The sequence below is a fragment of the Thunnus maccoyii genome, chromosome 3, assembly GCF_910596095.1.
Source record: "Thunnus maccoyii chromosome 3, fThuMac1.1, whole genome shotgun sequence".
In the NCBI taxonomy this organism is placed as follows: domain Eukaryota; kingdom Metazoa; phylum Chordata; class Actinopteri; order Scombriformes; family Scombridae; genus Thunnus; species Thunnus maccoyii.
The window spans coordinates 14,891,218-14,906,105 of record NC_056535.1 but is presented as its reverse complement, the minus strand read 5'-3'; the positions used below and the strand labels follow the sequence as shown (position 1 = coordinate 14,906,105).

The 14,888-nt window shown below is 39.3% G+C and overlaps 1 protein-coding gene across 1 annotated transcript; it reads right to left on the bottom strand.

Annotated features, from left to right (window-relative positions):
• Positions 1–3,028: 3,028 nt before the first annotated feature.
• On the bottom strand, positions 3,029–14,569 carry timeless (timeless circadian clock). Its single transcript, XM_042407427.1, has 30 exons — positions 14,411–14,569; positions 13,186–13,316; positions 12,887–13,040; positions 12,563–12,677; positions 11,955–12,017; positions 11,689–11,790; positions 11,393–11,548; positions 11,167–11,300; positions 10,631–10,718; positions 10,366–10,542; positions 9,451–9,668; positions 9,262–9,365; positions 8,970–9,139; positions 8,759–8,884; positions 8,104–8,255; positions 7,912–8,009; positions 7,705–7,828; positions 7,374–7,575; positions 7,119–7,258; positions 6,857–6,936; positions 6,618–6,741; positions 6,419–6,501; positions 6,129–6,283; positions 5,487–5,721; positions 5,160–5,228; positions 4,876–4,994; positions 4,500–4,749; positions 4,057–4,108; positions 3,880–3,941; positions 3,029–3,640 (listed from the first exon to the last, which is right to left on the bottom strand). Exons 2-30 carry the CDS (start codon positions 13,280–13,282, stop codon positions 3,510–3,512), a joined length of 3,780 nt encoding a protein of 1,259 aa, XP_042263361.1. The 5' UTR covers positions 13,283–13,316; positions 14,411–14,569; the 3' UTR covers positions 3,029–3,509.
• Positions 14,570–14,888: the final 319 nt, after the last annotated feature.

Sequence of the window (14,888 nt, the reverse complement as noted above, 5' to 3'; positions counted from 1 at the left end):
TATCTACTTTTACTGTAGTAGGATTATTCATGCAGGACTTTTACTTGTAATGAAGTATTTTTACATTGCTGTATTGGTACGTTTACTGAAGTAAAGGATCTGAATACTTCCACCACTGGCAGTATCATGTCCTAATTAAGCCACCCTTTATGGAGGGTTTATAAATTAATCAATCCCTTCAATGATTAATAACTCATTTACTAACACTTTATATACCAGTTACAAATCAATAATAACACAATTTTGAGTCACTAGGTTTATCTTTCTCCATAAAGACACTATTTTGTCTTTCTAGCACTCAAAAGGACTGTAATTGTGTAACACTTATGGAAAAAAAAAGCTGCAGGGCATCTGAAAACCCAAAATACATTTACTGACAACTTAAAATTGACACCTGATAATCTGATGGATTTATTATTAACATTTATAATTACATTATGTCTTACTAACTTTTGCTGTTGGCTTATTAGAAAGTGGGAAACTTATGACTCTTATCAGTAATCCCTTATTAACTGCACACTTGATGACACTCATTCTCTATTAATGACTCACCAGTTAAAAGTTGTGTTATCACACATCTATAAAGCATTAGTACTTTTTTATTAACCATTAATGAAGTACTTTGTTACAATTTCCCTTTATAAAGGGTGCTAATTAGAAAGTAGTCACTATGACTAACACATAAAACTCTCTAGGCTTAATGAGCTCCTTGTGTTAAGATGGTGAGCATGTGTTTGAAAGTGCAGGCGGACAAGTTGTATATATTACAGCCGAACTCATTCTCTACTCTTTTTTGTATTTGTACATTAAACACAGAGGAGGAATGGGGATTTGCTGGATTCAGCGAGCACCAACTGGTGACACAGGACCTTGTGGATTACATTCAGAGGGAATGAGCTACAGCTGTGAGCGCAGACTGTGGGAGCAGTTCATTCTCTCCACAGGGTACACCGGAGGAGGTGGCTGTGTGTGCAAGAAACAGGGTCTTATTTATTTAGAGCCACGATCGAAGACTGTATGACCACAACGCATAACAATTCAAGAACTGCAGCCACATGTGTTCATGTGGCACCCACTTTCAGTGTGTCCACAGTTGACATTAAACAGTATACAGAGATCAAGTCAAAACCTGACTGAAGAGATCATAAAGATGACACATTATTACTTTGACGCACCTTGTGGGTTCCAAGGTTTCATGCCTTAAAGTGTCTCAGTAACTTGATATTTTATTGGCACATTATTCTAAGCTACTTCTCACTGTGTTCTCAAGAGGATTTAGCAATAGACTTAATGTTTGGTTATACTGAGAATAAAATAAACTGTAGATTTAATGACTGCAAGTGAGCAGCTGAAGTGTTCCTTACACATTCTTTCCTATAATACTACATGAAGATCATTAAGTACTGTCAAGTTCTTCTATGTAACACAAGAGCAATATCTCTGAGATCAGAATCACAATTTGTCAGTGTAATCAGGAAATACACACTGCCAAACGAAGCAAATGGAAAAGTCCAACTTGAAGAGAAATGTCAAATACTCCCGAATGAACCATCTCATACAGACATTAAATGAGATATTAATATGGTAATGGATACATGTGCTTCTTGTTGTGTTGCAACATGAAGCTCAAGTCCAATCCAAGGGATTTCTGGGAATAATAAATGATATGATAAACAAATCAGGTAACCACTCCTCCTCCACAAACACACACACACACACACACAGCTGAATCTGAGCAGACAAGTATGTTTCCCTGAGCATTTATCCAAACATCAGAACGTGCCTCAAGGTAAATGACAGCAGCAGTGGAAGAATCACTGCAGAGGCCTTCTACAACCTTCACAGGGTGCAACAATTTGTGAACCATGTGTGGATTAGTGCTGCTGCGGACCTAGTAGTGAGATTGTTTTCTCAACTGTTGTTTCTAAAGCCACGAATGGACTTTGAACCTTAGCTTCAAAGCCAACATGGACGTAAGGTCCTTAAATTCCTCAGACAAAAAAAAGAAAAATTGAACATCTATCATTTCTTATAAACTGGGTAAACTCCATCTGCTGATGATTATATATGATCGAAAGCTCCAGATCAGTTACTAAATGGACTTTGTTCTCTCGACTAAAATCTCACAATATGTTTGATCTGTTGTTTTATATATAAAACATGTGTCAGCTCATACTCAAGGCTGATTTTCTGCACAATTTTCTGTCGCTTTTGAATGAAGAGTCAGATCTTTGCTTTCACTTGTAAAAACAAGGCTTCTATTTTCTGAAAGTTTGCGCAACATTTAATGACTGTTATAATGCATCTGTTCCTCACATGTATGCAATACAGCCTCCAGGTGTTTGCTTTTAAGTTCTGGTTACAAAACCATGAGTCACCCGTTTGTATAATACTGTCGAAGCTAGGTTAATTCATGGACACATGCGTTTCTCTGTTCAAAGGAAGTGATATACCTTTAGCCTCTTAGCTCCATGAACTACACCCACCCACCACTGTGCACACATGCTTAACTCACAACAGTATCTGTGGATTGTCAGGTCTGTTCCTGGCTCTGTGGGATGGGGGCAGAGCAGATGCTGTGACAGGAAGTTACTAACATGGTCCAGATGTGAGGACAAGAGACCACCTCCACACAGCTGGAAAATGAGGATGACTACAGGCAGCGACTGCTGACATACACAGGATAAAGGATCCCTGTTCTGAAGAAAGCTCAATCAAAAAGGTATTATCATGCACAAGTGTAAATCAAATACAAGGTTTCTTGCAATGTTGTGGTGCCTGTCCTGCTGTGCATGTCCTCACGCACTAGCGGAAGTTTGTTTAAAACTATTTTTTAAGTGTTAGACTTATAATGAAATGAATACAAGGTTCAAAATAATTCAGATGTTTTGAATTAAAAGGGATATATCTCCAAGAGTCCAAATATTTCCTGAAGTAATCCTAAAAGGGAATAATTCAACTTGTGCCCCCTTGTGTTAAAATGAGGCAGTGCAACAAAAAGACAAAAAAAGCTGCCTGGGAGCCACTATGCTGACAACAGTGCTTTTTTATTAATTCACAAGCATGAATTTTACTCAGAAATCTAAAGTCAACATTGAAAATAACAGAAAAATACAAAAGTGTACGTGTAAAAAAAAAAAAAAAAGAATGAAAGAATTAACTTGTAGCTTTCAGATTAAATCAGATCTGATTATTGGATTATAAAAGAAGTTATCTAATGCAACACATTAGTGCATTTATCTGTATGATGTTCATGCAGGAAATCCAAAGAGAAAAACAATGACTAACAACATAAAGGACCTTTTTCACCAAAACACAACGGCACCGAACAATGAAAACGCTTAACAGGATCCATCTATACAGGGATGTTTAAGGGTTGTTTGGGTTTCCATTAATAGAGTTTTCTCTGTCTGGACTGAAGACCTCCAGAGAGCTGCATCTACCTCTGAGCAAAGTGACTTTTATGTCTCCCCTGTCTGCGGGTTTCACAGTCCATTAAAGACGGTCGACTAATCCTCATCTTCCTCTTCATCAATTAAGACCATCTTCCGTCTACGCTTCACAGGAGCGGAAATATCCTCCTGGTCTGAATCTGCGTCACCATTTTTATCCAGATCCATCGCAGCGCTGGAGTCACCCTCTGTAAAGACGGCACTGTGTTAATCAAACGCTGAAGTACAGTCATGATTAAACACCTCTGCTGGCAGAGATCTATTACTGGTCCTGGACTGCTGTGGTACAGATGTAAAGTGAAATAAGGAATGAAAACTTTATCCAGTTATACTTTGAGCCTTCAGTTTTCTAGCTGGGTAGGTACCCTATTAGTTCTTCTAAAAGCAGCAAACATGAAAAACTTTTAGTTCCAACAGTGAGAAATACCTTCCTCCTCATCATCATCATCCAGCACTCTGCTTCTTTTAGCTGAAGTCTTTTCTTGGGACCTGATATGAACAGGAACAGAGTAAGAATTTAGAAGATTTACTGTAGAGGTAAAAACAGACATTTCTGGGCTGCAGTTTGGCTTATTGCTCAAAAAACAAGGAGTTGATACGTCACCTCTCAGCTGTACTGTCTGTATCCTCAGTAGGGGTGACATCTGACACAGGAGCTTAAAAAAGAAAAAAGAAAAAAGGGAGCAAAGTTATCTTAATCCAAAATGCTGAGCCTTTAGTGCTTTATCAACACCTAAAAGTGAACACATCATATTTCTTTTTCATCCGTCTCTTGTTTTTTTTTTTTAAATAAAGGGTACCAGAGCAAATGTCTGAGTTGTAATACACGGAGAATCTTACCATCACTTTATACTGTTTACAAGATGTTACACTTTAATTTTTAACACCTGTGTGTTTCTCACTTTCAAAACCACATTCTTGGCTACTTCACTAGACACAACAGGCTATTATGTGCACTGAGTAACTTAACACTTACTTACATGAGAAAACTGTAATTAAATGGTGTAATTTGAGACAAGACACAGAATAAGAAGCTTCTACACATACCTGTATGCTCTGTGGTGTGGTGTTTCCTCTTGCGTGCCAGCAGCAGTGCTCTCAGAGCTTGTGCTCTCTGTTCACCTGAGTTCTCCTCCTTCTCCTCCTCCTCCTCCTCCTCTCGGGGTTCTTCGGTTGGACTCCCATGTCCCTCCAGGTCCTCTCCACCTTTAGGTTCGTCCTCTCTCGGACTAAGAGCTGCAGCTGCACTCCGGAGCTGAGATGAGCTTATCTTTGCTGGGATTCTCCAAAAGGTCTCCTGGTTACCAAACAATGAAGAATAACTGTCATTAATTTACGTATATGTACAATATAAGCTATATAGTATTTTACCATCAGGTGTTTTTTAGTTAATCTATAATTTAGAAATTTTCAGCATTTGCACCTGTTCATTTGCAGGTGCTCGCATCCCCAGTTTGCGTAACAGCTTCTGGAATCTTTTGTTCTCCATCGCATCTTCGTTTGCCTCAGTCAGAGGGACAAGTGGCACCGGCTGGGACAAGCCTGATGAGTGGACCATGTATTCAACATATCATGTATTTCAACTGACTAAACACCACTAATTACAATGAGACATTCACACAACACTTTTTTCAACACAGTTTTTCTAGGACAAATTTAAAATACATTTCAAGGAATACTTCCACGTTTTTTGACAGATGAACTTACCATCTTCATCACGGTGAAGTGCCGTTTTATTCAGGCAATTCTGTAGCCACAACAAGGGTCCTGACATGCCTGTAATTAAAAAAACAAAACAAAATGAAACTGATCCTAAGAGTCCATAATACAGGAAAATCTGTGTACACACCAAAATCTGTAAGCTTTACATCATACTTCATCTAACAATAAGAGGTTCTGGTATCTGAAAAATTCTTTAATCATATTAAATATTTACAATTTCACTATTTCCAAATATCCATTTAAATCAAGTGTAGTCCAGCAGAAAGCACAGACTGCAAATTGTGAAAAGTGTTCAGGGCGGTTTTAGCTCACCTTCCTGATGTAGAGTAGACACCATGGTGCCTACATCAGCTCTCCTCTCTACTGTTGACTGCAGGCTTTGGCTCGTTCTTCCGCCATTTTGTGATTCTTTTCTCCCCCGCTCTTCCTCTTCTTCTTCTTCTTCCTCTTCTTCCTCACTCTCTTCAGACTCATCCTCCTCATCATCTCTGTCCTCAAGATCATCTGGAAATTCTTGCGTTAGTCCAGATAGGAACTCTTCTTCAGTCTGTGGCACAAAATACAGTTCAGAAGTGAAGTGAAGTGAAGTCCTGGGAGAGCATCACCAGGGAATATACAAAACATCTGTTGATGGATTTTCAGCAAAATATTACATATGATGATTTTGTTTGACTTCATGTGTGTCTGTCCTAATACTTTTTACCTCGATACTTTGGGCACTATGTGTTATATATCTCACACACAGTTCTTTCTATATTGATGTAAACCATCTCAAATTAAAAGCTGATATGTGGCACTTTAATGTAGTATCCATTAATGTATTTCAAAAAAATCAGTATCTTTCCAAATATTATTTTGAGGCAATATACTTCTGTTTGTATCAGTGGCATAATCGTCTCAATTTGTTCTACGGTCTTACTGTAAAAGATCAAAGAACAACTAAAATAACTTTACCATTCCTTTTCCAGAACTCTTCGCTTGAGCACTACGACTCCTCTTCTTGTAAAGTTCTCGTCTCTCAGACACCAGTCCCATACTGAGCAGCTTGTCCACCACACGTGCACGAGAGCGCTTGGCTGTAATCTTCTTCAGGATATTACCCAGCACATCTGTGGAAAAACATACAATCAGTTTTATCTACTAAAGAGACAAATGAATGACATCAAATGATTGAGGTACAATAAGAGGCTACTGCATTCTCCTGTCACAGTCTACATAATGATGATATGGCATTCAACATGTACCGTCAGAGTCTTTGTACTCCTCAAAGAGCATCTGCAGCTCCTCCTCCTGCTCCTCAGTCCAAAGAACAATCTGGGTACCTTTCCTTTGTAAAAGAAAGACAATCCCTTTAACAACGGTCTCAACATATGAAGTATATATAGATTACAAACCAAACCATTCTGCAATACATAACATATTACTCAGTATGTCCATACATACTTCTGCTTCTTCAGTTCTTTAGCGTTGTCCACCAGTCCCATATGCACCAGCTGTGTCACTACCTGGCGTCGAGTGCGGGTGGTATTGCTGAGTAATGGCAGCAGGGTCTCCACAATGTCTGGCACTAAGAGTCATTAGTCAGTGACAGAATTTAGACTTAACTACACATTGTGCAACTACATCTTATAATAATACAACATACAGAAAAGATGTGCAAATGAAAAAAAAAGCAAGCAGACCTTCAGAGTGACGGTACTCTTCATAAAGATTGCGCAGCTCAAGTTCCTCCTCTTCAGTCCATGTTGGTTTCTTTCCCTTTCTGACATATTTAGGTGAATGAGATGCAAAATTTCAAATTGTAGAACATAAATTAGACTTTGCTATTTTGTATGCCTTACAATTTTACACAAATGCATATTTTCCTTGTAACTAGGTAACAAAGGTCAGCTTGACATGACACACATCGGTAAAGAAGAAATACAAAACATTGAGAACACCAACCCGTCGTTGCTGTAGCCTTCAGTCATCTCACGTACAGCCCCCACATTTTTCCAGAACAGCAGTTCAACATATGCTTTGTTGTTTTGTGCTGCCAGTGAAAAGAAACGGTTCAGCACATACTTGGCAAAGGTCGCTAGTTCCTGTGAGGGAGAGAAAGAAACTAAGCTAATGTGTCTAATCTACAGTTGACCTTACATCACCAACGGCTTGCTTGACAACAGTAAATATATTTCACTCCTCATGTTGTTACTGCACCTTGTAAGCAGCTGCAGCGGGGTCGCTCAGGATCTTGTTGAAGAGGTGGAAGACTGACAGCTGGAAGAGCTGGGCGTCCATTTTGAGTTCGACTGCCAAGCGGTGCAGCATGCGAGCGATGCAGTGGTTTGTGTGTGGTGTGTTTTTTGAGTATGATTTTAAAAGGTGGAGGTAGGGACGCACAATACTGGGGTTGGCAAACCTGTGAGGGAAGAAGAGTAACATGCCCCATTAGGAAGGTCACAAAATGTTTTAGCAAATAAACTGAAAAGCACTATTTGGTTTGCAGTGGCAGATTTCTGTCTTGAAGGTTATTATAACTTTTCCTCACTTTTTGATGAAGTCTAGAAAGTTGAACTCTGTTTCAGAAACCTGGACAGACTCCAACTCTTCCTCTTCCAACTCTAACACTGCATCATCGTCCTCCTCTACCCCAGGCTCAGGAGGAGATGACCCTGAAATTGGAAAGGCACGGTTTAAATGCTGCACAGATATTATAGAACAAAAGGTCACATAAACATATAATTAAAAAACCTACTTGGCAGGTTGGCATGCAGTATCTGCTTGAGGAGTTCCAGTTCCTCTTCGGGTTCCACATCAACTGAACCAAACACATCTCCCTCCGGCCACACCTCCCTGAGTACGATAAAAAGAAAATCTTGAATATTTATTTAACTAGACTTCCTTGATTGGTGTTACAGGTTGTTACAGTGCGTTGAGTCTCACTGACCTGGCAGCACGCAGCAGCGCCAAAGCTTCTGGTCCCAGTCGTGCCAGCAGGGCATCCTGCACCCGCACCATAGCTTCAGTCCGCTGCTCCTCAAGCGGAGTTTCAGATGTGGCATCGAATGGCACGATGCTTTCGGTTAAAGCCTCTGACAACTGCAGACAGTGGACAGAGAGGTGATGTTGATATCTTGATGAAATACTAAATCTGTAAAGTTTTTGTTAAGGTCTAATTCACTCTAATGCATTCAATTATGTATTTATGAGCTGAGCTTTGTGGACAATAGTTTTGCCTTTACAATGCAACAGTAAAATTTTACAAAAACATTCTTACCACTGTCACAGAACGACCCAGTCAGCTAACAGTATGTTCTTATTAAAGATAAGTGCTTAATACCCAATTAGGAATGTACTATCTGAAAATCCAGATTGTATTATTTTAAATTAAATAATAAAATTAAATGGTTAAAGCCCTGAAACATCTTTCTCAAGAGGCTCGCTAAAGGGGATCCTTATTACGGAACTTTAGAGAACCTCTTTGAAGCCAAACACACTTGTGCAAAATCTGCCCTCTGACAATCTCTCTCTAAAATTAAATAAATCCAGCCAAGATGATATAGGCTCTCTGCTCCGTCTCTGAGGTACATTTTCACACTGACCTGAAACCCCGTAGCCTTCAGCTCTTCCTCCACAATCTTCCAGGTATCCGCCAGGGCTTCTGGACTACTTTCTGCAGCTGACGGCTTTTTTTCACCGCGAGGCTTTCTCCGTTTCACTCGCTTTTTCTGTAGAGTTAACAGAGTTAGATATTTAACATTTTAAACAGGTACGAATGGCAAAAATGTACACAAATTTAGCACAAGAACCTACCTGAACCATCAGACTTCTGCGACCTTTGCAGAAGCGTTCTAACATGCGCAAGAAGAGATGAGTTGACTCCACCAAGTCTTTAAGGTAGGAGTGAGGCTGTCTGGTTTCATCATACTTCCTCAGCAAGGTCAGGAAAATCTCTCTGTATTCCATCAGGTAGAATATATTACCTAGAAGGTGAAGGTAAATAGATGAGGCAAAACTGTATTTCATTTGAGTTTAATTGGTGCTAAAACAGGCTATATTTCAAATTTCAAAGCTAAAACAAAGAGCACTCTGTCTGAACTCTTACTTTTAATAACACTGCAGCTCTGACGGATGCTTTCATCATGTGAGTTGTCCATCTCGTTCACAGTCAGCAGCAGTTCCTGATATGCCTTTAACGCCAGGTGCATCCTAGAAAGAATACATGATATCAGTCTGCGACCAACTAACAGATTTGACATTTTTCTAACAACCTGCTTCCTAATGACCTTCTTACCTGCGGGACCAGGATGTGGCCTCTTTGCGGTCAGTGAGCATCATCTCATAGTAGTTGGTGATGTTGCGCTCAATAAAATGGAAAGCACGGATGGACATGGTCTCAGAAACTAAGTCGGCACGGAAACCGTTGCCCCGGTTGAAAGCCATGAAAAAGCTGAGCGCCCAGAGGTAGTAGGATTCATCATGCTGCTGAGCCTGCTCTCGAATCAGACTTTCCTGTAGAGGAGACGAGAAAGAACAAGAAGCGCTCAGGGTGTTACACTTTCTGTTGTATACAACACGTCTTGTGAAATTTTTACAATATTGGTCCACAACTGTTCACAGCAAATAAAAAAAAAAATCTACTTGCAATAGAGTCACCTTTCAAAGATAATGTAATATTTTAACTGAATTAATCAAATAAAAGACATAATTTGTATGGACCCTACTTTCATTAAAAAAAAATAAAAAATTAAACCAACAGTAAATAAAAACTGTAACTGTTGGGGTGTATGGTCTGGGTGGAAATCAATATTAGAAACAGAAAGGGAGCTTGATGGAAAAATTAAGAAATGCACTGGGCCATACTGCATGATTTTTCTTAAAAAATTGGAGGTTGTGTATATAATAGGAGGAAGCCCAGATGAAAATAAAGTGTTTGAAGTGTCTATGAAGTAAAAAACAGAGACAGCTATTACAAAAAAAACAGCCACACTAGCTCATTGGATCATTCTGCATAACTGGGAGGGATATTACTGCACAAATTCTGATGTTTTTTGTATCAGTTCACAGCACATTATCTGTGCATATCCAAATAATGCATTTGTATTCGTTAACACCCCTATTGTATACAACTCATCAAGAGTCAAAAGGAGGCAGCGTGGTATTGAGTCTGTGCTACAAAGAATGAGTCATTCATGTTACAGTGACTAACCTTGACAAGGTACATGAGGCGATTGTAGCAGTTTTCCAAAAAGTCCACACAAAACTCTCGCAGGAAGAGTCGAACATTTAAGGCCGAGCGGCGTTTGTCCTTACACTCCTGGGCCTGTCGGTTCCTCCTGGGAACACGTCTCACTGCTTTGCCTGTGTCATGAGTATAGTTTTTGAACTAAAGAAAAAAAAAAAGACACAGATTCATGATTATGAGATCACCAATCCTAGTATCACAGATAAGGTATAGGAGTTGTACTACTCACATTATGAATATTTCTGTGATAAATCACATCTTTGTCTGCGATTGACTTGAGGCCTTTAACAACAAAGGAGCCTCCGAAGCGAGAGTGTCTGAAAGAAAAACATCAAGGCACAGTCAAGCAGAATAGAATATAAACATAGATAGATAGATAGATAGATAGATAGATAGAAAACAGTGAGGTAGGTTAAAGAAACAAATGCAATTAAAGGCTATAATATGCACAATAACTAAATCGACTGACTCAAATATAAAAATATATTAAAAAATGATGAAAACTGAAATACATTTTATTCCTGGAGCAAAGAGTTAAGAGTCGTTCACCCATAATTCACATATTGCTTTGATCACTCGGGCACTGCAGCAGGTCATTCAGGTACAGGTGACTTAGATTGAGGTTTTTAAGAGGTTTAAGAGGTATGACGGCAATAAGAGCTTCTCTTTCTGTCTGGCAAATACTGCAAGTGGTGACTGGTGGAGGAAAAATCTTTTACATCCATTGCATCATCCTTTTACCAAAGTATATCTGCTTGCATGTACCTGGTTCCTCTGTATAACATACGAGACCGTTTCTCTGCAAGCTCCTTCTGCCTCAGTGCCTCCAGCTCCTGAGAGTCTCTGTGCTTCTCTTCTGCTGAGCGAGCTTGACCAGCGCTCACCAAAGCTTCCGGCGTCTGTAAGGAAAAAAAGGTAAATCTCAAACATAGAAAACAGCTGGTAATCTACTGTATATGTGTACCTCCCAAAAAGGGTTCTTCTGTCTAACCTGGTCTCTGAACATGAGGGAGATGATTTCCAACACATGCATACTCCACTGCTGCTCGCTCTGGGCCGACGCCAGGAACTTGACCAGGTCATCGAAACCGCTCATGTGAATGGCCCACAGCAGCCTGTCATGGACGCTGGCATCATCGTCCACTTTCTACATCAGGAGGAGAGACAGAAGTTAGGGAAGGAGGAAGTAAAGGAGAGGAAATGGGTAAATAGAAGAGCAGTCCAGTATAGTCAGGGTTTAGCTCTCCCTCTTTAAAAATCATGTTGGCACGTGTGTTAAAGTCAGACCTTCTCCTCACAGGGATCCGCAGGTACATGAAGCACATTCCTGACCAGCAGCAGAATCCTCTCTATAAGCAAGTTATCCTCCTCCTGTCTCTGCTCCCAGTCCTGAAGGGGAAGGTGGAGTAGGGAGAAACAGCAAGAAAAGCAGAAACACATATGAATAAAAAAAATTTAAAAAAAAGATTTTACTATTATAATCTTGGAAAACTTCAAGATTCAATCTTAGAAACAGGTCAAGTAAAAGTAGTGTTTACAAGTGAAACACTTACCAGTTGTAGAAGGTTGTACAATGTCTCACTTAAAACACCAAACACACTCTCACTGGCAAATGCCTGAAACCAAAGACAGATGACGCTTATTATCATGTTTCACATGTACAGATAAACATGAATTGTTATAGTCATAACAGCAGAACTTATCCAACTCTTCAATATTCACTGTACAAATATTAATACATATAAGAAAATGTAGAGCTGCAACAATTAGTCGATTAATTGATTAATTGCCAATTATTAAATTAATCGCCAACTATTTTCATAATGGATTAATCGTTTTCAGAAAGAAGAAAAAAATTCTCTCTGATTCCAGCAAATGTGAATATTTTCTAGTTTATTTAGTCTTCTATGACAGTAAACTGAATATCTTTGAGTTGTGGACTGTTGGTCCAGACAAAACAAGACATTTGAGGGCATAAACTTTGGCTCTGGGAAACAGTGACTGACATTTTCCCCCATTTTCTGATATTTTATAGACCAAACAACTAATCTATTAATTGAGAATAATTGAAATATTAATCAATAATGAAAATAACTGTTAGTTCCAGGCCTAAGAAAATATAAATAAAATATGGTACTACTGTTATAAAAGGGGACTATACCTCTTTATAGGCTTGTAAATGAGATGTCACTTGCAAAAAGTGATGTCTAAACACTGGGTCGTCAGGAACTTTACCAAAGCAAAGCATGGCAGGCTGAGTGAGATTGACCATGAGCCTGGAAAAAACAAAAGAAAACATGTGATTAAATATTTCTCTTGTAACTTAGCACACAATAATGTATAACAATAGTGGTACTGCTGTAACAATGATATAAGACTGTATTATGATATATTGACAAATATGTTATTTGTTTCACCTGTATTATAAATATTCATCAACATAGATTTTAAGTTCAAGAGAGAAGTTTCATCTTAGGGTGTCTACCTGATGCAGCAATCAAACAAGGCCTTGTCTTGTCCATGCTGAGTGATGATAGGTAGAAGGTCATTCTGTACAATCTGGCCTGAACCCAGTTGCTGGCGGACATCACGGGTGTCATCTTCATGCCGTAAATACCGGATCAAGTCTTTCACACTCTCTGCAACAGAAACACAGGAGACAGTTAGCATAGGACTTGTGCAGATGCTTTTCTGATCTTCATCCATAACATGAATATACAACCCATCCATCTGGTGATGCAGGAGAAACTGACTTAATATCTTTACCGTCTGAAAACCACTCACCGACACAATCAGCTTCTTTGTGATAGGTGTCTCCTTCCAGATAGCCAAGAGCACTGCACGTTGCCAGAAGCTCACAATTCATTCTGAGTAAGTCCATACACCATCAGCCAGCACAAAGATGAAGGTTCAATCTGCGTAATCAGTCATACAGTGAAACAGAGAAAAAGAGAAACTATGAAGAGGAGAAAGAAACTTATTTACTGTCTGAATCACATACAGAACAGGACAATCTGATCTTAAGTTCTAGCAGATCTACAGAGCATCACATGTTGCATCTATTGTGTCTACTGTGTTTTATGTGCAATTCTCAAGGACAAGGCCAATACAATCAATAGTCAATAATGATAGTAAATCTGCAGGGTCAACAAGACATAGAACATGATTGTGATTATTAGTCACCTAATGCAGGAGATCTCTAATTTTTCCTTGTCCAGGACCTCCAATTAGATGAGCATAAGACTGTACCCTGTTTGATTTGAGGTCACACAGGAATCTATATCAATATTTCTGCTGTTAAATATTATATAAGATAAATACAGAGTGTGTGTGTGAGTTAAATGACAGAACACCAAGGAAAGAGGCTTTTCCTGGAGACCTCCTGCATCCCTTTCATGGGCCCCTGGCAGTCCCCCTGACACCACTTTGGGAACCACTGTGATTAATACATCAACAACTATGTTTTAATGCACCACAAGTGTCTCACCAATTCTGGTCACGTAAGCTGATTAAGGACTTTTGGGAAGTTGTAATATTTTAAGTGGGGTCTAGGTATAATTATCTACAGATTACCTACATTTTTTTAAACTTTTAAATGTTCCCTGTAGACCAACCGAAATCCCAGACTAAGCAAGCTGCCCCTAATGTTACATCCAATGACTCATTTGGTACTTTGAAGGACAATTTTGACTCAGCCGTGTTTGATTCTTGCTGAATAAACACTGTGAATCAAAATTAACTGAACTTTAAGGCAAGTCAGTGTACAATTACTTACTGTTATTGTTAGGTGAACTATAAAGGCTTATATTAGTTAAAGTATCTGACACAGCACAGGACGGTTTTTCTACACATTTCTAAAGTAAATTAACTTATAGCTGTCGTTTCTGTTACACTACCAACCAAACAGTTGACGCTAGCCGTGAGGTTAGTTAGCCGCAGTTCACTGACGGAGACCGCGCAACGACTTCAGTCTTGTTTTAGCAAATAAAAAACAGCCTAACTAACTTACCAGATCAGTCAAATGCTGCTACTCTCCATCTGCCGTGTTCAGCAGCCGGTGTTGTTTAATGTTACGCCTCTTTTCTATCAGTATAACGTTTATTTCAGACTGTTGTGTCGCAGATCTGACAGGTCGGACAAGTCTCGCGCCAAGACAGCGAGCGAACACTCAGAGAGCGGATGTAGAATGTCGTCATCACCAGTGTATTTTATGTCCTGAGTTTGACATTTCAGGTTAACAGAACCAGAAAACTCCCGTCAAAACTCTGATAAAAACAACGAATTGGCTGTGTTAGGTTTACGAACAGAAGGTAAGATTAGATTTAGAGCCATGGTCGACGTTTTGGTGTGCCATAGTTTGAGAAATTAGTGGAATATACTTGCATTTTGAGCTAAAGACTCGCCTGAGAGGTTTTACTCAGGGATTAATCGCACAAAGTACGTGGAGTCCCTCTCATAGGTCTCTCTTGCTGTATAATCATTTAGAG

Excerpts from the sequence above, each read along its gene's own strand:
- timeless (XM_042407427.1), bottom strand. The coding sequence starts at position 13,282 with ATGGACTTACTCAGAATGAATTGTGAGCTTCTGGCAACGTGCAGTGCT. Across the intron at positions 12,018-12,562 it reads ATTTACAAGCCTATAAAGAG|GCATTTGCCAGTGAGAGTGT; the intron begins GTATAGTCCCCT and ends CTTTGGTTTCAG. Across the intron at positions 10,543-10,630 it reads ATCACAGAAATATTCATAAT|TTCAAAAACTATACTCATGA; the intron begins GTGAGTAGTACA and ends TTTTTTCTTTAG.